The sequence below is a fragment of the Gossypium raimondii genome, chromosome 11 (assembly GCF_025698545.1).
Source record: "Gossypium raimondii isolate GPD5lz chromosome 11, ASM2569854v1, whole genome shotgun sequence".
Lineage (NCBI taxonomy): Eukaryota > Viridiplantae > Streptophyta > Magnoliopsida > Malvales > Malvaceae > Gossypium > Gossypium raimondii.
In genome coordinates this window covers 625,234-648,206 of record NC_068575.1, presented here as the reverse complement: position 1 = coordinate 648,206, position 22,973 = coordinate 625,234, and the positions used below count along the sequence as shown (strand labels likewise).

The following is a 22,973-nucleotide window of genomic DNA, read 5'->3' as shown; positions in this document are numbered from 1 at the left end:
TAGTAGGGCGGAAATGCAATCTAACAAATTTGGGTACAAGCTATCAATCCCCACACACGAGCAAGAAAAGGAAAATTTTGGTATACCAAAATAGCCAATGATTTCCGCCAGAAATATTGGTACCGCATTAGAAATTTTGGTATTAAGTTAAAAATTTTGGATATTTGTAAAAAAAAAAAAATTTGATATACCAAAATATTCAACAATATCTGTTGATGTGGAGCCATAATTATCCTTTTAGAAGAGTTCTTAAAATATCTCTTTTAAAAAAATAGATTATTTAGACGTACGATCTAATCTAAAAAAAAAATCAGTAATGACTTTTTTGAATTTAAATCCCCACTACCCATCATTTTGCAAAGATCAAAATTTTCATATCATCGGATTCATCAAAGTATTTTTTTTAAATAATTTCATTATAGGTTTTAATTATATCTGTTTTTTCACGATCTTAATTTTTTTGGTGAATTACAAGAGAAAGACAAATCTCTAACAATAACACAACTAACGTAATTCGAACCCAAAATTCCTAAAATAATAAAAACCTTAACCATTAGACAAATACACAATTATTCACCATCTTTAGTCAACAGTAACGGAAAAAGCTAAAAGAACAAATATAGAAAACAATAAATTGTGAGAATGACGTCCGTTGACCCGTTTGTGTCCCCTGGATCCGCATGTTTTTGTTGGAAGGCTTAATATCCATTTTGGTTCTCCATTGTTCGTCAGACGTGTGATTTGGTCCTTAATTCTATAATTTGATTCTGATTGAATTTTAATTTAGTCTATCTTACTTATTCGAATATTTTGTGTACACTTGGTGAAAAGAGGAAAGCCTCTGATTTTATTCTCAACTGTCTCGACCAAATTGAATCGCATGAGTGTAGGGGTGTTCATTCGGTTAACCGACCGGTTAACCGACCCGAAATTACTATAACCGAATTAACCGACCTTCCAAAAATTTTAACCGTTAAGCGAACCGATTTTTTAAAAAATTTAACGAACGAAATTTTTCGGTTAATAAGGTCGATTAACGAATTAACGAAAATTATGTATTTTTATTTTGGTTAAAATTACCCGAATTACCGAATTAACGAATTACCGAATTAACGAATTAACGAATTAACGAATTACGAAAAATACCGAATTACCGAATTTTTTATTTTTATTTTTAAAATTTAAAAATTTATAAATTATTAAAGTAAATTGGGTTTTAGACTTTAGTAAATTGGGTTGTCTTTTAGTTTTAGTTTTATTGGATTGGGTAATTGGGTAAACTTTAGTTTTAGTTTTATTGGGTTGGGTAATTGAGTTTGGGTTGGGTTGGATAATTTTATTTATTAATTTTTTCGGTTAACCGAAAATTTTCGGTTAACCGACCGGTTTCGAACCGAATTAACCGTTAACCGAAAAATCATAAAAAAATTAACCGACCTCCGACCGAAAAAATTCGGTTAACCGACCGATTAACCGAATTCGGTCGGTTAACCGAATTCGGTCGGTTAACCGAATTTTTTCGGTTTTACCCGAATTATGCACACCCCTACATGAGTGGCCCATACAGTACAGTCTGTTGCCAAAGACATTATAAAAAAGTACCGAGAAAACAAGAGTGAGTACGAGGATGACAAATTAAAAGAAGATAAGGCGAAGCCGAGATTACTCGAATTAATAGAGAAGCTTACGAAACTAGAACAACAACGATCAAAAGAGGAACATCAATGTTTGAAACTCAAAGAAAATGCTAAGTTTGATTTCAAGATCTTAAATTTTTGGTTTTTTCAGGGCTTGGATAAAGTAAGGGAACTTGATCCAACCCTTGTTAAAAATATAGTACATGCACACTTTTTATTGATATTAACCAATATAGTCCCCTTGGCTAGATGGGAAAACTTTCTTGTAGGCCCTCTCATAAATTAAAACATTAAATTTAAGTCTTTTTAGCCTTTTAATTAAATGGAATAGTTGTCTTTTTGGCCCTATGAAAAGTTAATAATTTAATCTAAGCTTTTTTAACACAATTTTTTTAGCATTGGTCCTTCTAAAATTTTATAATTTTATCTCACTCTCCTCCCCCTTAACAAAATTTCTAGCTTCGTCCCTACTTGTTTACATCTTGATCACATACATACATACATACATACATACATACATACATACATACATTTATTCTTACCCAAGATTGGCCCGAGCTGAAATATGAACTTAAATTTTTGTCCAAGTCTACCAATATTTTAAACAAGCTTAATTTTTATTACCCAAACCCTCCTGAATTCTGAGTAGTTAACCCGACCCATGAAGTTAATGACCAGTAACAATTTCTCCAAATAGCAATTGACAACTTGAATTCCGAAAATAGTATAACTTCTAAATGTAATTATTTTCCAAATCTAAGAATTTATTGAATGGTTGTTTAGTAATGGATTTGAGATTTCATGTTTTTTTTTTAAAGGATGAAGAATTAGTATTACAACTAAACTTATTGATTTGAAGAATCAAGTTTATGACAAAAACAACAACAACAAAGTGGAGTTCAAAGATTTCCAAGGCTTAGAACAAGCATTAAACAACACTGCTCGGGGGGAAATTCGGACTACCTCGAACCTATTGCAATATGTATCGAAAATGTTAGAAGAAAAAAAAAACTACTAAGATATTCGAAATCGAAACTCAAATTCAGTTGCAAAATTAAATTACCGAAACGTAAATTTACTAATAGACATAAAAGATAAGCATAGATAACAGCTGTTTGATATTGAGTTTCTGAGATGGAGAGTGTCTAGGCAGGTGCAGAGCCAGCACCAACCCCCTAAAATGGAAATTTTAACTTTTAGCCCCTTTATAATTTATAAGAATTTATAATAATATATGATAAAATTATATTTTGGTCTAATTAAAGTTTGATTTAATCATTTAAAAATTATAAATATATAAACTATTAATATAGTAATATTATATTTTTGTTATCGTAAAAATATACAATTTAATTATACTTCCTCTCAAAAAAAAATTAACGTGTCTAAGAGTGATGTATTCGAAAATGGCATGAAGTTAGTAACAGTAACTAGGGTTCAAGTAATCAGATGGGAAGCAAAAGGTGAGAAAAAAACTAAAAATGATTGTTTGGAGTCCTTCACCTTTGGGTTATGTCAATATCTAACACATTGGTTCGGTCTATATAGCAGTTGCTTCATCGAGACTGAGAGATACGCATTATGCACACTTACAAAGAGGGAAATCGCATTGCGGATGCAATGGCGATGTTGGCAAGATACAAGAGCCTGGAATCTCACCATTTCAATGTATCCCAGATGAGATTTTACAAGTTTTGCATTATGATGTTTCTGGTTCAACATAGAGGTGGTAATCAAGGTAGTTTGATTCGGGTTATTTTGCGTTAATTTTTTTAATAATATTAACAGTTGAATCTAAATATATTTTAAATAGAATATATTTTTTTGATGATTTAAAATTTATATTTATCAAACAATTTAATAATATTTCATAATTAATTTTAAGTAGAATATTAAACATATTTTATAATTTATATACAATACTTATTTTTTCAACACTTATTTTGTCAATTTATCGAACAACACTTACCTTCCTAAAAATAAAAATATAATATCTAAATTTTAAATTTACGAAAAATACAAATATTTGTGATCACATTTAAGAAGAAATTCATTAACAAAAAGCATAAAAACAGCCGTTAGCGGGGAAGTTGGAAACCACTATGGCGAGGAAAGTTCATCAATTGTACTTTAGTCAGCATGATTCCGGATTTCACGTGTCGGGATGCGAACGTGCAGCCATAAGATTCCATTTTGAAGAGAGGATACCGGAAAGAGAATAATACGATCAATTGGATTGCAAATAAAGGCGGGTCTAGAAACAAAAAAAAAAGTAAGGGTAAATTACATTAATGTCACTCAACTATTAGTAAATTTAATTTTGGTCACATAACTATAAAAATTATAAAATAATTACCCAACTATTTAATTTTTTTTGTCATTGGTTAGCTAACGTGAAAATAAAAATACCCAAAAATCTAAGATAGTTGGGTGACTAAAAATAGACAAATTAGTCATTGTACACTAGATTAAAAAGAAAATTGATTCTTTCATTAAAAATTTCATTTATTTCTACTGCTAAAAATGAGTTCATGTATGTCAACATGAGGTACACATGGCACGTCATGAGTCATTGTTTGGTTATTTTGTCAACCATGCCAATTTTTAACAGTAGAAATGGATAAAATTTCTAACAAAAATGATCAGTTTAAAAATTCAGGTTTAGTTGTGGCCGTCGTTGAAATTATTCTATTAAATTCGTGATATGAAATTTTAAAATTTTAAAAAATCACTTAATAATGTCATGTAACAATAAAAATAACTTTAAAAATACTTATTTGGATTTTTTTAAAAACATCCATTCAAGTTGTCATGATCAAATATTCTTTTCTGTCGTAATATTATTTTTAGGAAAAATTGATGACAACATTTTAACTGAAATAATTAACAGTAAGGTAAAAGTATCACAGAGGCCTTTGTAATAGGAATCAGATTGCATTTTGCCCCATCTACTAAAAAATGACAAATTAGACCACATAAGTTAAATTAAAGAGTAAATTGGTCTTTCTATTAAAAATGTCATTTATTTCTACTATTAAAAACTAGTCTTTGCATATCAGCAAGAGGTTCATGTGGTATGCCACAAGTTACTATTTGATTATTCTGTCAGTTATGTCAATTTTTAACAGTAATAATGAATAAATTTTTTAATAGAAATGACTAGTTTACTTATGGCAAACTTGGGACTAAATTTTAGGGTGGCAAAGTAAAACTTAAAAAAAATAGTTGTTAGTGAAGATTTCGAAAACCACAGTGCCAAATAAAGTTTATTAGCTTTTTTTCATGCATGAATTTTTCCTCGATTTAATTATTGATAATTTTTTAATTAATTATGAAAAATTATAAAATGATCACTTAGTTATTTGATGTTATTCCTTTTTTTGTCACTAGTCGTTAAATAGTTAACAGAAGGTTGATGTGACAACTTTTAAAATTAACATAATAGCAACTTTAATCTTAAATATTTATACATTATTTCAATTTAGTCTTGATTCTAGAAAATCTAACCCTCAATATTTACACATTATATAATTTTGTGTTTTTATAGTTTTGTTTTCTTTGTGACCTCTTTCACCTAAAAGTTAAAAAAATTTATCAACTAAATTTAATTGAAAATATACAAAAATGAAAACACTAAAAATTCAGTATAATAAATTTCATATTTTCTCATTCTTTTAAATTTAACCCTCAATGTCACAAAGAAAAGTAAAATTGTAAAAATACCAAATTACACAATATATAAATGTTTAAGGTTAATTTTTTTTTAGAATAAAGACACAATGTATAAATGTCGAGAGTTAAAGTTTCTATTATACTAATTTTAGTAGCTGCCAAGTTAACTTTCCGTTAGTAAATTAACGGCCGGTGATCAAAAAAGAAAAAATCGAATAGTTAAATGACCATTTTGTATCTTTTACATAATTAGATGACTAAAAAACTTATCAACAATTGGGTGACTACTAATGAAATTTACCCTTTAATAACGATATCGGACCTAATAATACAATAAAAATGATTCCCCAGAGAGGGGATCAAAGAGAGTGGGGGCCGTTTTCCTCCCTGTTTCCAGCTTTTTTTGTCACTTTTTTGAAGAAAAAACAAAAGCAGACATAGTATCCAATGACCCACTTGGCCTTCTTATATAATTCGTCCCCTCCAATGAGTAATCTTCGGCGAGCAGGCGACACACACTCTCTTCTTCTCTAACAGTAAGTACTACTAAGTTTACGTGTTCATTATCATCTCTTGCTTTGATTTTCTTGGATTTCTTGAGAAGATTTTGTTTCATATAATTTTGCTTCAATGATTTGCTGCTTCTTAATTTATATCTGAATTTTCGATTTTTTTTTATTCAACGATTTCTTCTGATCCAAGTTAAAATTTTCCCAGATCTGTGCAAGGATGAGCAACGATAACAGTTTTTGAATGACGAAGTTTGGAGTCTCCTCGATAATCTCGATGATTCGATATCCGAGGTCGCGAACAGACCACCATTGTCGTCAGAAGAGTTGAACCCGTCGATGTCGAGTGGAAGCAAAAAAAGAAACCGGGAAATCCCGGTAACTCACAAGAAGCTAATGGAAAAGTCAGGAAGAAACAACGCCCGTGTCCGGGAACCTTTTATACCGGTGAATCATCAACTGCCCGGCAACAAGAACGTTTGAAAGGGAAAACCGTGGCGGGAATGGCGAAGGTTTACAAGGATCGAATTAGCAGGCGGATAAAGAACGTAAGTTTCTTAAATAAATTAACGTTATTATTATGGGCAAATTCCACAAAAGGTCACTAAACTATTAGTTAATATATCTTTTGGTCACTTAACTCCAAAAACTTACAAAATGGTCAATGAACTATTTGAAAGTTATCATTTAAGTCACTGGAGTGTTAAAATCAACACTTGTACCAACCAGAATCTCTCATTTCCTTTCTCTTTTACAGTTTAGTTTTTTTTATGAAATGACTTTGAAAATTACAAATCTGTTAACCAAAATCTAAATAGTTTTCTTTTTCTTCTCTATTTTTCTACTCGTTTATGAGTACTGATTTGTCATACTAGTCGTCAAATCGTCGCTTAGAACTCGCTAGCTGACCTTTAAAAACACTTAACATCCTAATAACTTAAATACAACTTTTGAATAGTTTAGTAAGTTTACCCTATTGTTATTCACTTTATATATATTACGGGTAAATTAGAAAAAAAAACTGTTTTTGAAAGTTAATTAGGGATTTAAGCAGTTTTTATTTTGTAGGGAAATAAACTAAATTTGGAGAAAAACGTGTTTAAATTTGGAGAGAAACAACAACGTGTTTAAAAAGTCCTTTTAATGTGTTTTTTTAACAACTTAACACATTAGTTTTTTTTAGGTTAGATAGATAGATTTTAGTATTTTGTGTTTGAGTCTCGGGTTTGATTCTTTTTACTCACATCTTTATTTTTTATTTAATGTTGTTTTAATTTTTTTAAATTTTAATTAATAATTAATTTTTTTAAATTAATAAATTTGGGAAAAACAGCCTAAATCCCTAATTAACTTTTAAAAAGGGCCTTTCCTTTTTTCTAATTTAACCTATATAAAGCATCTTATAAGGTATTTTTTTTCCTAGGAGAAAAGGTGAGGATGATCTTCACCTCGGAAGAGAATAATACTTTATAATAGATGCATTTTGAAAATCTTTGTATCAACAATACGTATGCATTGTCTCTTATCACTTTCTTTCTGTATATTTGGTAAAATGAAGGACAAGATAGCAGACATGGAAGTTATTATAAGGATAGTTTGTAACATGGCGGCCATTAATGCGTCTCATCTCTTAGCACGAGTTTTCGGCTCCCTCGAGCAAATCAAAACGCAATGGCCAATTCGACCTGACCTCCAACACATAAAGCAAAACATTCAAGAAATCGAGAAGGACGACAGTTCAACAGACGAGGCAAAACGAAGAATATTCGTTGAAGTAGAATATGAGTTGGAGAGAATAGATCAAGAACGGCTAAAGGTACGCTAAATTTTACGAATTTTGATTACTTAGTTCCTATATTCCAAGTCTCCAATATAACTTTGTAGTTTGATTTTCAGGATTCAACAAAAGCAGGGAACCTTGATGCAGTCTTCACGGTATGTATATTCAACAAAAGCTATCTTCAGCTATGTTATTCGAATTTAAGTGGGATGATCAATTTTAGTACTTTTATCTAAATATATAAATCAATAATATCTTTCCTCATTACTAGACTTCTTTTCAGACCTAACAAAAGTCATTTTCAACTATTTTACTTTATTTCAGATGTGTTGGATGTGGGTTTGTATCTAATATGAGTATGTTTTTTCTTGTTGAATCTTTCTATGTAATATATATGTATTTGAAACTATAAACATGAAAAAGAATAATGCATATCTTATTTCATCAAGTTATTTGTTTCGATTATTTATTTTCATTTCTCTTAAATTTCAGGATTTTAACATGGGGACTCTACAAAAGAGGTACGATATACATGCATATATACATATGTGCATGCATAGATTACATATGATTCATGTTTTAAATATAATGCATATTATATGATAGAATACATAAAAATGTAAAATTAAAATTCATGTTGTTTTATATTTTTCAAATACATATCACATCATTCTTATAAATTATAACCTGTTTTTTTTTTTTTTAAATTGTTCTAGCTTTCTTCAGCATGTCTGTGGCTGATGTCGAAGAAACTACAGCAACTAATCATCTTATTAGTGTTGATGAAGATCAAGATCAGCATCATGGAAGTTTGCTAACTCCTCAAGTGTTATACTCTAATTTTAGCTATCTGAAAAACCAACCTTATGACAAAAGGCAACTGTTATGCCACCTTCATATCACCTACGACCGCGGCTCGCCACACCATTGAGCACAATTTCATCATGAGCTGCCTCCACTAAAAGTGGTTGAGATTCTTCAACTGTGCAAGTCACCTACATTGTCATTTCATCAATCTACAAGATTACATCAGCGTCGCTACAAAGAAATAGGATGTGACCCTACCGCCAACAAGATACTTACACGTAACATCACCTATGTCTCATATATAAACTTTCTCACCTAGAAGGAGGGATGATCCTCACTCCCTCTCTCTCTTCTCTCTCTTATTATCCTTCATCACATTATCACAACAGCTCTTCGCCTTTCAAGGGTGAAGCACCAGTCACCTCTGTCAACTCTTCCCCTTGTTGATTCCTGATATCAACAACAAATTGTATAATTCAAGTTTTCCTGCTTCTCTAATCCTGCATAGACTTTTGCATTTAAAACAGTAAGTATTGTTGAATCTTCTTAAGCACTAAGATATATATATATGTGTGTTTAGCTACAATGCATATCTTACTTGACTAAGTTGTGGAGAGTCTAAGAAAGGAGATATGATATGCATATACATAAATACATTTATATTTATACATTATTGCATTGCACATTAGCTAGCTATTTAACATTTGAGAATTTGGACTTCAAAATATGATTTGGGTATTAAAAATAGAACATGTTATGTGATAGAATACATACAAATGTACCATTTATGATTTTTTTATACCCATGAATTTATTAAATGCATGGTAGTAATGAATTTGAAATTCACTTTTTATGTAATCTTATTAAATATCAACTAATTTATATATAATCATACCCACATCATTCTCATAAATATGACTGGTTTTCTTTCTTCTTCTTCTTTTTTGTCTTGTTGCAGCTTTCTTCAACATGGCCATGGCTTATTAGTGCTGCTCAAGATCAAGATCATGGAAGTTTATTTACTCGTGAGGAGTTGCAGTACTCTACTTTTAGTGAATTAGAAAACCAACTTTGTGACAAGGACAACAAGAAAGTGGCTGTTACCGACTTCCATGGCTTAGAACAAGCATTGAACAACATTGGCTGGTATAAAACACCGGACTACCTCAAACCGATTGTGACCCGAATCGAAAATGTTCGTGGAAAAGCTACCGATTTTTGCCATTACAGTATTCAAGTTCTGGTTTGTGCCGCAATCAAAGAGATGGAAGAGGTATCAATTAAGGAATTAAACTGGGACACATTGAAAAAATGGGCCGCGACACTCAACCAGGCTAAGGAACTTGGTTTTGAAGCGGGATTTGCTTACAATCTGTTGCAGAAGAATCTGTGTTCCTACTTTTGTCACTCGAGTAATTTTGGACGAAACTGAAAAAGAAAAAAAAGGGTTTTGGGAATCAAAGGTGGCTGCTGAGCTCTCATGTTTTGCAGTTGCAGTTGCAGCAAAATCTTTGGTAAGTCACCATTAGAATTGAGCTTTCTTGCATTTAAGCGTTTTATCTTTACTTTTCTCTTAGACTATATGGTTTTTTGGTATGAAATCGTGTGTTTGTATTGTGTTTTGCATCGTGTTATAATTGCATTTAGAATTTTTGATAAGATGAGGATCTTTAGAAAAATGAAGATTCCAGTAATGGTTCACGACTTAAGAAAAATAACACTCCATCAGTATATCATAAGTTAATTCAAGTTGATAATTATTAGAATTATATAAATTCTAAGACATTGATATATATATATATATATATATTGCTATTTCATGATCTAAATCTTCAATTTAACTTTTAAGCTTGGTTTTCAGGACTACAACAAAGCAAGGAACTTTGAAGCAATCTTCACTGCTAATAATATATATGGTATGCATATTTCTTATCATTCATATTAACCAACATAACAAAGTCTATCTTTTAATCATTTAACTTTAAAATGTTACTATTTGAAAGTTTTCATTTAAATCACTAAATTATTAAAATCGTCACTATATCGCTTTCTCTGTTTACACTCTGACACCAATCAAAAATTTTTCTTCCCATTTTCTTCTAAAACGTATACTTATTAATAGTTCAATGACCGTAAGTGTATTTTATCATAAATCAAATTATAATTATTTCATCTTTCCCCATGCAATTGGCTTAGTTTTTTATTTACCTAGTAATCATTTTCAATTATATTATTTGAATTTGAACATTAGATACACATTCATGCTCAATACAGTCTGAATGATCATATCCAATACTTTCATTTGAATATGTGTTGATATATTATTCATTTATAAATCACTTTATAATTACAATTTCTTTCCTCAATCACAATACTTCACCTAGCAAAAAGTCATTCACAATTTATATAATTTTAGATCTAAGCATCGGATACGAATCCATAGCACAGGCATGGTTCTAGATGTTATTTCTGCCCTTTGTTTTACTAGCTAGAGACAAGTTTCTTTGTCCAACTCGATTATATTATGAGCATCCAAACTTTATATGCTATTCAATGATCAAGTATACAATAATGTATTCTCATATTGAAGTAAACAACTTGTATTGTTCTCAAGGGCAAAAATTAGAAAACAAATTTAGGGGACGGAATTAAATTATAATTTTACAATAGTAAAATTGTAATTTTATTATTTTAATAGTTTATATATTTATAATTTTAAAAGATTAAATCAAATCTTTATATTTTGAGGGAAACCAAAATATAATTTTACCTTTACTAATTTTAAATTTTAGAGGATGCTAGCCTCTGTCAGCCTTAATTGTTCTTAACAAAATTTCCACCCTTACATGACTTAAAAGGCAGATTAAATCCCACTAAATTTTTAGAAAAATGTTTGTTTTCATACGTTGCAAGAACCTAAGGTACAATAATATTAATGAACTGATCATGAAATATAATGTGGTGATTGTTCATCTATTATTTCACTATGTTATCGAGGTTCAATCTCCGCTCATGTGAATGGAATATATTTTATGTCTAGCTGTTTACCTCTCCAAAAAAATACTCCGAACGAGTGAATTAGTTACTACTACTTATAATAGATATCTTGGTTTTGAACAAAAAATAATAACAATGGACCTGAGACGGTTAGGTCAGTTCAAGTGTAGCTATTCGCTTTTATTCATATTGTATCAAGAAAACTCTATTTTAAGAAACGTGTATATATCTTATACTATATTTAAGTTTTAATTGAGATGATGCCATTGATCAATTAGGCATCAATTTAATTGGGAAATACAAAATCTATATAAATCAATGTAAATCCATTCATGGTAGGACTTCAATATAGGCTACCATGATCTTGAAATATTAATTTTACCATTTCAATTAAAAATTTATTTTTTTATATTTTTATAAATATGCATTTACATAATATTTTTCTAGATATTATAAGCATGTCAGAATTTGATGTGCATACACACATGTATGTTTGTAATATGTATTAAACATAAACTACTTTCCTTTAGGATCAATAAATTAGAATATTTTTAGTTTAAAAGAATTTTTGGAAGTAATTTTAAAAGTTTAACTTTTTTTACATATATTTTAGATTGTTTTAAAAATAATTTTTAAAAAGTATAAATTTTAGAATTTTTATAAATATTTTGAATTTTAAAATTATTTTCAATTTTGAAAATTATTTTGAAATTTGAATTTTATTAAAGAAGAGACCAATTTGCTCATTTTGAAATTGACAGGGACCAAAAGAGTATTTACACTAATCTTTATTTCTATTGTTAAAAATTAGTTCACATACGTCAACATGAGGTACACATGAAATGTCACATGTCACTATTTGGTTGTTTTGTTAGTCATATCATCTTTTAACAATAGAAATGAGTGAATTTTTTAATAGAAAAAAATTTATTTTATGGACTAATTTACCTATTTTTTAAGTAGGGGCAAAATGTAATCTAACAAATTTTGATATAGGCTATCAATCCACACACGAGCAGGAATAGGAAACTTTTGGTATACCATTAGCCAATGATTTCCACTAGAAATATTGGTACCACATTAGATATTTTGGTATAGTGTTACAAATTTTGGATGAATTAGAAGAGAAAGATAAAGTTTTAATAACAACGCGATTAGCACGTAAAAATACTTAGAACAGTGAACGCCCTATCTATAAAGTAAGGAAACCAAATCCTCTATATCTTGATTCAACAGTAATAAGCTTTTGACATTCTGGAAAAAGCTAAAGGAACAAATATAGAAAACAAAAAATTGTGAGAATGACGTCCGTTGACCCGTTTGTGTCCCCCCGGATCTGCATGTTTTTGTTGGAAGGCGTAATATGCATTTTGGTCCTCCATTGTCTGTCAGACGTGTGATTTGGTCCTTAATTCAGTTTTAATTAATATAATTTGATTCTGATTTAATTTTAATTTAGTCTATTTCACTTTTCTGATATTTTGTGTGTGTGTACATTTGTTGAAAAGAGGAAAGCCTCTAATTTTGTTCTCAACTGTCTCAACCAAATCAAATCGCATGAAATGACTCGTGCGATCTAATGCTCGAGACATTATGAAAAAGTACCAAGAAATCAAGAGTGAATACGAGGACGACAAATTAACAGAAGATGAGGTGAAGCGGAGATTACTAGAATTAACAGAGAAGCTTAAGAAACTAGAACAACAATGATCAAAAGAGGTGCATCAATGTTTGAAACTCAAAGAAAATGCTAAGTTTGATTTCAAGATCTTAAACTTGTGGTTTTTTGAGGACTTGGATAAAGTAAGGGATTGTCTAAGCTATGGTATATGCGCATGCACACTTCTTATTGATATTAACCTATATAGCCCCTTTGGCTAGATGGGAAAATTTTCTTTTAGGCCCTCATAAATTAAAACATTAAATCCAAGTCTTTTTACCCTTTTAATTAAATGGAATAATTGCCTTTTTGGCCCTATGAAAAGTTAATAATTTAATCTAAGCTTATTTTGGATTTGGTTTTTTTTAATAGTGTTAACAGGTAAATCTAAATTTTCAATGATTTGATTTTTTTTACACTTGTTTGATAATCCAAAATAAAAACAATCTAATAGAATCTTTTATACAAAAAACAAAAAAGTGTGAAAAATTATAAATAAGTAAGAGCTATTTATCACTTAATAGAGAATATTTCCAATTAATTCAATTTTATTTTATTTATTATAATATTATATTATGCTATAAAACTTTAGGTTTAAAATTTGACTTTTATTTAGAATAAGGTGAAATATTTAAAATTGAGGATAAAATTTAGAACATAACTTTTTATAATTTAATATTTATATTTATCAAACAGATTTTACAACTTAAACTTTCAATACCTATTTTTTCAACACTTATTTTTTAATATTTAATTTTTAAATTTATCGAATAATACCTAAATTCCTAAAATTAGAAGTAGAATGACTAGATTTTAAGTTTACAAAAATACATCTACTTATGAAAATACTCAAAAATCTAAGATAGTTGGGTAACTAAAAAATAGACAAATTAATCATTTTATGTTAAACCAAAGAATAAATTAGTTCTTCATTAAGAGTTCCATTCATTTCTACTCTTAAAATTTAATTCATGTACATCAATATGAAGTACACATGACATATCACGTGTCACTATTTGATTATTCTATCAGCCATGTCAACTTTTAACAATAGAAATGGATGAAATTTTTAATGAAATGATCAATTTACTCATTAATCTAATGCACAGAGACTAATTTACCTATTTTTTAGTAGAGTAGGAAAATACAGTCTAACACTTAATATGAGGACCTCCATAGTAATTTTACCAATAAAGACATTTGTCCTTGTGCACTAGCAAAAGACAATTTCTACTATTTTATTAGATTACTTGAGCAGGGTATGTTCAACTACTTTTCAAATTTTCTCTTATGTTCTGAGGAAGCTGGTCATATCATAAATGTATATCTAAATATGTGTCGGCACATGTGTCCAAAACTTCCTAAATCAGGTTAGGTTGATTATAAAGTAAAAATTTGAAGGTTAAAATAAGTTTTAAGTAGTTACACATTTTGCATATTTAGAATTTAGTCTTCTTAATTTTACTTTCAAAAGTAAAGTTCTCTACTTTTCGAGTTTAAAATTTTAATTATTGTAATCGTTGAAATTATAAATTTCTCGACAAATATAACATAAATTAAAATATAGAGCAAAGAGGTCAAATCCACAGAGACCTAATTTTGACTTTTCTTGTGACCAGATTCGCAGTCGCGGTCATAGTCATGCCCAAATTTGATGGGTAGTAGTGCTGAAAAAAAAAGAAATAAAAATGGGAGGTTTAAATTGATTAAGATAATAAAATAAGGAAATATGAAATGTAATAAAATAAAACAAAAACAATTTTAAAAATGCAAAAATAAATTTAAGAAAATAAAATAAATTGGTAAATGAAATATTTTTAAGCTTAGCCTTAGCCACGCCAATTTGTTCGATGGATTTTGAATACAACAACACGGACTCAACTTTCCAACTGTACGCCAAAAGATTCCAACCCAACGCGAGCGCGCTTTTTGAGTTTAAATTAAATCAATTTTAAGGGACGAATTTGTACTATCCCATATACTGGAGAGATAGCGAATATCGAATTGAAAGGTTCTTTTAGTAGGTTTGCATTTCATGATTGTTTTGTTAGAGCAATTTTAGGGCTAAAGCCAAAAAGGGTTTAGCTAATAATGGAAAGAATCATGCTTGAAAATAAATGGTTTAAATGGAATTCTGGAAAGTATAAAGGCAAAAAAAAACTGCAAAATTGAATGGCAAAGAGGCAGGAGATGAAAAAAATAGAGAATTTATTAAATGCTAAAGGCAAAATGTATTCGATTGGTTGTAACTACTAGGTATTTATATACATTTTTAGTGCTAAAATTTAGCACGATTTTTTCTAAATATTATCACTAAATATTATCACTAAATAATTCGAAATTTAAAAATCGAATTTAAACTAGTTACAGAGTTGTAACAATATAAAAAATCCTTCAATCTTTATCCAGCCACTTTTAAAAAAAAAATCTTCAACCCTTCAATATTTATTCAATCATCTTTGAATCTTCAATCTTTCAATCAAGCCCTCCTCTTTGCTTTTTGTTCCAATTTAGCCCTTTTTTTGTAAGAGTTTGAATTCAGCACACTAACTTCATTCCTGATAAGAAAAATCCAAATTTAATAGCATTTTATTTGATAATTAGCCAAAAATAAATATATTAAAAATATGAATTTATCTTCCTATCAATTTTTTTTTATCAAGCATTAAATAATTAATGGAAAATTAATGTAATAACTTTTAAAATTAACATAATAGTAACTTTAACCTTTTAATATTTTTATATTATATCAATTTAGTCTTGATTCTAAAAATCTAATTCTCAATATTCATACATCGTGTATTTGATCTTTTTACATATTTGTTTTTCGTTGTGACCCTTTCACCTAAAAAGTTTTAAAAAAAATTCATCAACTAAATTTGATTGAAAATATATTAAAATGAAAACACCCAAAAATTAAATATAATAATTTCCGTATTTTCTCATTGTATTAAATTTAACCCTCCATGTCACAAAAAAATGCAAAAGAAAAACTAAATTACATAATGTATAAATATTGAGAGTTAAAATTTCTATTATACCGATTTTAGAAGCTGTCAAGTTAACCTCCCGTTAGTAATTTAAAGACCAGTAACTAAACAAGAAATAATTGAATAATTAAATAATTATTTTGTATCTTTCCATAATTAGGTGATTAAGAAAAACTTATCAATAATTAAGTGACCTTTGATAACGATACCTTACCTAAAAATACAATGAAAGTGACTATACACGGAGGGGAGGACTACCGACATAAAAAATAATGCATTGTATCGAGAGCTGTTTCCAGCTTTTTTGGGTCACTCCATTAGAAGAAAAAGCAACAGCCCAATGACCCACTTGCATTCTTCTATAATTAGACCCCCTCCAATGAATACTCTTCAGCAAGCAGGCGACCTTTTCTCTCCTCTTAACGGTAGGTACTACTAGGTTTACTTATTCATTATCTCTCTTGCTTTGATTTTCCTGAATTTCTTGAGAATATTCTGTTTCATATAATTTTGCTTCAATGATTTGCTTCTTCTTAATTTATATCTGAATGTTCGATTGTATTGTTTTTTATTCAACGATTTCTTCTGATCCAAGTTAAAATTTTCACATTTCGTGCAAGATGAGCAACGGTGACATCATTGGAATGATGAAGATTGGAATCTAATTTTGCCTTTTTTCTTGTGACCAGATTCATTGTCGCGGTCATAGTCATGCTCAAATTTGATGGGTAATAGTGCTGAAAAAAAAAAATGAAAATGGAAGGCTTAAATTGATTAAGATAATAAAATAAGGAAATAAGTGTAATAAAATAAAACAAAATAAATGCAAAAATAAATTTAAGAAAATAAAATAAATTGGTAAATAAAATATTTTTAAGCTTAGCCTTAGCCTCGGTGTACTCAATATTGAATCTATCTTTAAGACAAAATTTCACTTCAAGCGATAAAATTTGGTTATAGCAATCGAGGATCCTTCAAACCACCAACTCTTCCTTTCATAGTCGATCCCAATATCACCGCAAATTGACCCTTGTCAAATTTCCAACTACATGACACGTAACCTATAATATATATGGTATGCATATTTCTTATCATTCATATTAACCAACATAACAAAGTCTATCTTTTAATCATTTAACTTTAAAATGTTATAAAATGATCATTGTACTATTTGAAAATTTTCATTTAAGTCACTAGATTGTTAAAATGGTCACTATATCGCTTTCTCTGTTTACACACGACACCAATCAAAAGTTTAATCTCCTTCCCATTTTCTTCTAAAATGTATACTTATTAATAGTTCAATGACCGTAGGTGTATTTTATCATAAATCAAATTATAATTATTTCATCTTTCCGCATGCAATTTGCTTAGTTTTTTTCTTACACCTAGTAATCATTTTCAGCTATATTATTTGAATTTGAGTTTGAACATCAGATACACATTCATGCTCGATACACTCTGACACATTGAATGATCATATCCAATTCTTTTATTTGAATATGTGTTGATATATTATTCATTTATAAATCACTTTATAATTACAATTTCTTTTCTCAATCACAATACTTGACCTAGCAAAAAGTCATTCACAATTATGTTATATGATTTTAGATCTAAGCATCGGATACGAATTCGTAGCACAGGCATGGTTCTGGATGTTATTTCTGGCCTTCGTTTTACTACAGACAAGTTTCTTTACTCGATTATATTATGAGCATCCAAACTTTATATGGTATTCAATGATCAAGTATACAATAGTGTCTTCTCATATTGAAGTAAACAACTTGTATTGTTCTCAAGGGTAAAATTAGAAAAACAAATTTAGGGGACAAATTATAGTTTTACTATCGTAAAAATATACAATTTAATTATGATTCCTCTCAAAAAAAATTTGAACGTGTCTAAGAGTGATGTATTCGAAAATGGCATGAAGTTAGTAACAGTAACCAGGGCTCCGCTAATTAGATGGGAAGCAAAAGGTGAGAAAAAACTAGAAATGATTGTTTGGAGTCCTTCACCTTTGGGCTATGTCAAGATCTATCCCAACCCAAAGCGCTTTTTGAGTTTAAATTGAATCAACTTTGAGAGACGAATTTGTACTATCCCATATACCGGAGAGATAGCGAATATCGAATTGAAAGATTCTTTTAGTAGGCTCGTATCTCATGATTGTTTTGTTAGAGCAATTTTAGGGCTAAAGCTAAAAAGGGTTTAGCTAATAATGGAAAGAATCTTGCTTGAAAATAAATGGTTTAAATGGAATTTTGGAAAGTATAAAGGCAAAAAGAAACTGCAAAATTGAATGGCAAAGAGGCAGGAGAGGAAAAAAATAGAGAATTTATTAAATGCTAAAGGCAAAGTGTATTCGACTGGTTGTAACTACTAGGTATTTATATACATTTTTAGTGCTAAAATTTAGCAAGATTTTTTCTAAATATTATCACTAAATAATTCAAATTTAAAATCAATTTAAACTAGTTCTGAGTTGTAACAATATAAAAAATCCTTCAATCTTTATCCAGCCACTTTTAAAAAAAAATCTTCAACCCTTCAATATTTATTCAATCATCTTTGAATCTTCAATCTTTCAATCAAGCCCTCCTCTTTGCTTTTTGTTCCAATTTAGCCCCCTTTTTTTTGTAAGAGTTTGAATTCAAAGACACTAACTTCATTCACGATAAGAAAAATCCAAATTTAATAGCATTTTATTTGATAATTATCCAAAAATAAATATATTAAAAATACGAAATTATCTTGCTATCAATTTTTTTATCAAGCATTAAATAATTAATGGAAAATTAATGTAATAACTTTTAAAATTAACATAATAGTAACTTTAACCTTTTAATATTTTTATATTATATCAATTTAGTCTTGATTTACATATTCATACATCGTGTAATTTGATCTTTTTACATATTTGTTTTTCGTTGTGACCCTTTCGCCTAAAAAGTTTTTAAAAAATAAATTCATCAACTAAATTTGATTGAAAATATATTAAAATCAAATATAATAATTTCCATATTTTCTCATTGTATTAAATTTAACCCTCCATGTCACAAAAAAATGCAAAAGAAAAACTAAATTACATAATGTATAAATATTGAGAGTTAAAGTTTCTATTATACCGATTTTAGAAGCTGTCAAGTTAACCTCCCGTTAGTAGTTTAAAGACCGGTAACTAAACAAGAAATAATTGAATAGTTAAATAATTATTTTGTATCTTTACATAATTAGGTAACTAAAAAAACTTATCAATAATTAAGTGAATAGTAGTGAAATTGTAATAATACAATGAAAGTGATTACACAGAGGGGAGGACTACCGACATAAAAATAATGCATTGTATCAAGGAGAGCTGTTTCCAGCTTTTTTGGGTCACTTCATAGTATCCAATGACCCACTTGCATTCTTCTATAATTAGACCCCCTCCACTTTGTAATCTTCAGCAAGCAGCCGACACTTTCTCTCTTCTTCTCTAACAGTAAGTACTACTACTAAGTTTACGTGTTCATTATCATCTCTTGCTTTGATTTTCTTGGATTTCTTGAGAAGATTTTGTTTCATATAATTTTACTTCAATGATTTGCTTCTTCTTAATTTATATCTGAATTTTCGATTTTATTGTTTTTTTATTCAACGATTTCTTCTGATCCAAGTTAAAATTTTCCCAGATCTGTGCAAGGATGAGCGACGATTACAGTTTTTTGAATGACGAAGATTTGAGTATCTTCAAAAATGTCTATGATCCGATATCCGAGGTCGCGAAAGTACGACCATTGTTGTCAGAAGAGATCAACCCGTCGATGTCGAGTGGAAGCAAAAAAAGAAACCGGGATTTAGATCCCGGTAACTCACAAGAAGCTAATGGAAAAGTCGGGAAGAAACAACGCCGGTGTCCGCGAACCTTTTATGCCGGTGAATCATCAACTTCCCGGCTACAAGAATGTTTGAAAGGGAAAACCGTGGCGGGAATGGCGAAGGTTTACAAGGATCGAATTAGCAGGCGTATAAAGAACGTAAGTTTCTTAAATAAATTCACGTTATTATTATGGGCAAATTCAGCAAAAGTTCACTAAACTATTAGTAAATAAATTTTTTGGTCACTTAACTCCAAAAGGTTACAAAATAGTCAATGAACTATTTAAAAGTTATCATTTAAGTCATTGGAATGTTAAAATCAACAATTGTACCAACCAGAATCTCTCATTTCCTTTATCTTTTACAATTTAGTTTGTTTTTCTCAAATGACTTTGAAAATTACAAATCTGTAAACAAAAATTCAAATAGTTTTCTTCTTTGTTTTTCTACTCGCTTATGAGTACTGATTTGTTATCCCAATCGTCAAATCGTCGCTTGGAGCTCGCTAGCTGACCTTAAAAAAAAAAACTTAAAATCCTAGTAACTTAAATACAACTTTTGAATAGTTTAGTGACTTAAATAAAAACATTCAAATGATTTAGTGACTATTTTGTAATTATTAGTAAGTTTACCCTATTGTTATTCACTTTATATATATTACGGGTAAATTAGAAAAAAAAACTGTTTTTGAAAGTTAATTAGGGATTTAAGCAGTTTTTATTTTCTAGGGAAATAAACTAAATTTGGAGAAAAACGTGTTTAAATTTGGAGAGAAACAACATGTTTAAAAGGCTTTTTAATGTGTTTTTTTTAACAACTTATAACACATTAGATTTTTTTTTGGGGGTTAGATAGATAGATTTTAGTATTTTGTGTTTGAGTCTCCGGTTTGATTCTTTTTACACACATCTTTATTTTTCATTTAATGTTGTTTTAATTTTTTAAAATTTTAATTAATAATTAATTTTTTAAAATAATAAATTTGGGAAAAATAGCCTAAATCCCTAATTAACTTTTAAAAGGGCCCTTCCTTTTTCTAATTTAACCTATATAAAACATCTAATAAGGTTTTTTTTTCCTAGGAGAAAAGGTGAGGATGATCTTCACCTCGGAAGAGAATAATACTTTATAATAGATGCATTTTGAAAATCTTTGTATCAACAATACGTATGCATTGTTTCGTATCTCTTGCTTTCTGTATATTTGGTAAAATGAAGGACAAGGAAGCAGACAAGGACGTTATTATAAGGATAGTTCGTAACATGATGGCCATTAATGCCTCTCATCTCTTACCACGAGTTTTCGGCTCCCTCGAGCAAATCACAACGCAATGGCCAATTCGACCTGACCTCCAACGTATGAAGCAAAAGATTCAAGAAATCGAGAAGGACGACAGTTCAACAGACGAGGCAAAACGAAGAATATTCGTTGAAGTAGAATATGAGTTGGAGAGAATAGATCAAGAACGGCTAAAGGTACGCTAAATTTTACGAATTTTTGATTACTTAGTTCCTATATTCCAAGTCTCCAATATAACTTTGTAGTTTGATTTTCAGGATTCAACAAAAGCAGGGAACCTTGATGCAGTCTTCACGGTATGTATATTCAACAAAAGCTATCTTCAGCTATGTTATTCGAATTTAAGTGGGATGATCAATTTTAGTACTTTTATCTAAATATATAAATCAATAATATCTTTCCTCATTACTAGACTTCTTTTCAGACCTAACAAAAAGTCATTTTCAACTATTTTACTTTATTTCAGATGTGTTGGATGTGGGTTTGTATCTAATATGAGTATGTTTTTTTCTTGTTGAATCTTTCTATGTAATATATATGTATTTGAAACTATAAACATGAAAAAGAATAATGCATATCTTATTTCATCAAGTTATTTGTTTCGATTATTTATTTTCATTTCTCTTAAATTTCAGGATTTTAACATGGGGACTCTACAAAAGAGGTACGATATACATGCATATATACATATGTGCATGCATAGATTACATATGATTCATGTTTTAAATATAATGCATATTATATGATAGAATACATAAAAATGTAAAATTAAAATTCATGTTGTTTTATATTTTTCAAATACATATCACATCATTCTTATAAATTATAACCTGTTTTTTTTTTTTAAATTGTTCTAGCTTTCTTCAGCATGTCTGTGGCTGATGTCGAAGAAACTACAGCAACTAATCATCTTATTAGTGTTGATGAAGATCAAGATCAGCATCATGGAAGTTTGCTAACTCCTCAAGTGTTATACTCTAATTTTAGCTATCTGAAAAACCAACCTTATGACAAAAGGCAACTGTTATGCCACCTTCATATCACCTACGACCGCGGCTCGCCACACCATTGAGCACAATTTCATCATGAGCTGCCTCCACTAAAAGTGGTTGAGATTCTTCAACTGTGCAAGTCACCTACATTGTCATTTCATCAATCTACAAGATTACATCAGCGTCGCTACAAAGAAATAGGATGTGACCCTACCGCCAACAAGATACTTACACGTAACATCACCTATGTCTCATATATAAACTTTCTCACCTAGAAGGAGGGATGATCCTCACTCCCTCTCTCTCTTCTCTCTCTTATTATCCTTCATCACATTATCACAACAGCTCTTCGCCTTTCAAGGGTGAAGCACCAGTCACCTCTGTCAACTCTTCCCCTTGTTGATTCCTGATATCAACAACAAATTGTATAATTCAAGTTTTCCTGCTTCTCTAATCCTGCATAGACTTTTGCATTTAAAACAGTAAGTATTGTTGAATCTTCTTAAGCACTAAGATATATATATATGTGTGTTTAGCTACAATGCATATCTTACTTGACTAAGTTGTGGAGAGTCTAAGAAAGGAGATATGATATGCATATACATAAATACATTTATATTTATACATTATTGCATTGCACATTAGCTAGCTATTTAACATTTGAGAATTTGGACTTCAAAATATGATTTGGGTATTAAAATAGAACATGTTATGTGATAGAATACATACAAATGTACCATTTATGATTTTTTTATACCCATGAATT

General features: G+C 29.4%; 1 protein-coding gene across 1 annotated transcript; it reads left to right on the top strand.

The window, feature by feature from the left end:
- The first annotated feature begins 5,816 nt into the window (after positions 1-5,816).
- Positions 5,817-21,976, top strand: LOC105761759 (uncharacterized). The gene is made up of 5 exons (XM_052623258.1): positions 5,817-5,845; positions 19,730-20,074; positions 21,134-21,391; positions 21,473-21,511; positions 21,851-21,976. The coding sequence occupies exons 2-5, from the start codon at positions 19,742-19,744 to the stop codon at positions 21,959-21,961; spliced, it is 741 nt and encodes a 246-aa protein (XP_052479218.1). The 5' UTR covers positions 5,817-5,845; positions 19,730-19,741; the 3' UTR covers positions 21,962-21,976.
- The last annotated feature ends 997 nt before the right edge of the window (positions 21,977-22,973 follow it).

What these genes read in the sequence shown, in the direction of transcription:
- LOC105761759 (XM_052623258.1), top strand. Translation starts at nt 19,742, where the DNA reads ATGAGCGACGATTACAGTTTTTTGAATGACGAAGATTTGAGTATCTTC. An exon ending in TTAGCAGGCGTATAAAGAAC is followed by an intron (nt 20,075 to 21,133) that starts GTAAGTTTCTTA and finishes GGTAAAATGAAG; the next exon opens with GACAAGGAAGCAGACAAGGA. An exon ending in TAGATCAAGAACGGCTAAAG is followed by an intron (nt 21,392 to 21,472) that starts GTACGCTAAATT and finishes TTTGATTTTCAG; the next exon opens with GATTCAACAAAAGCAGGGAA.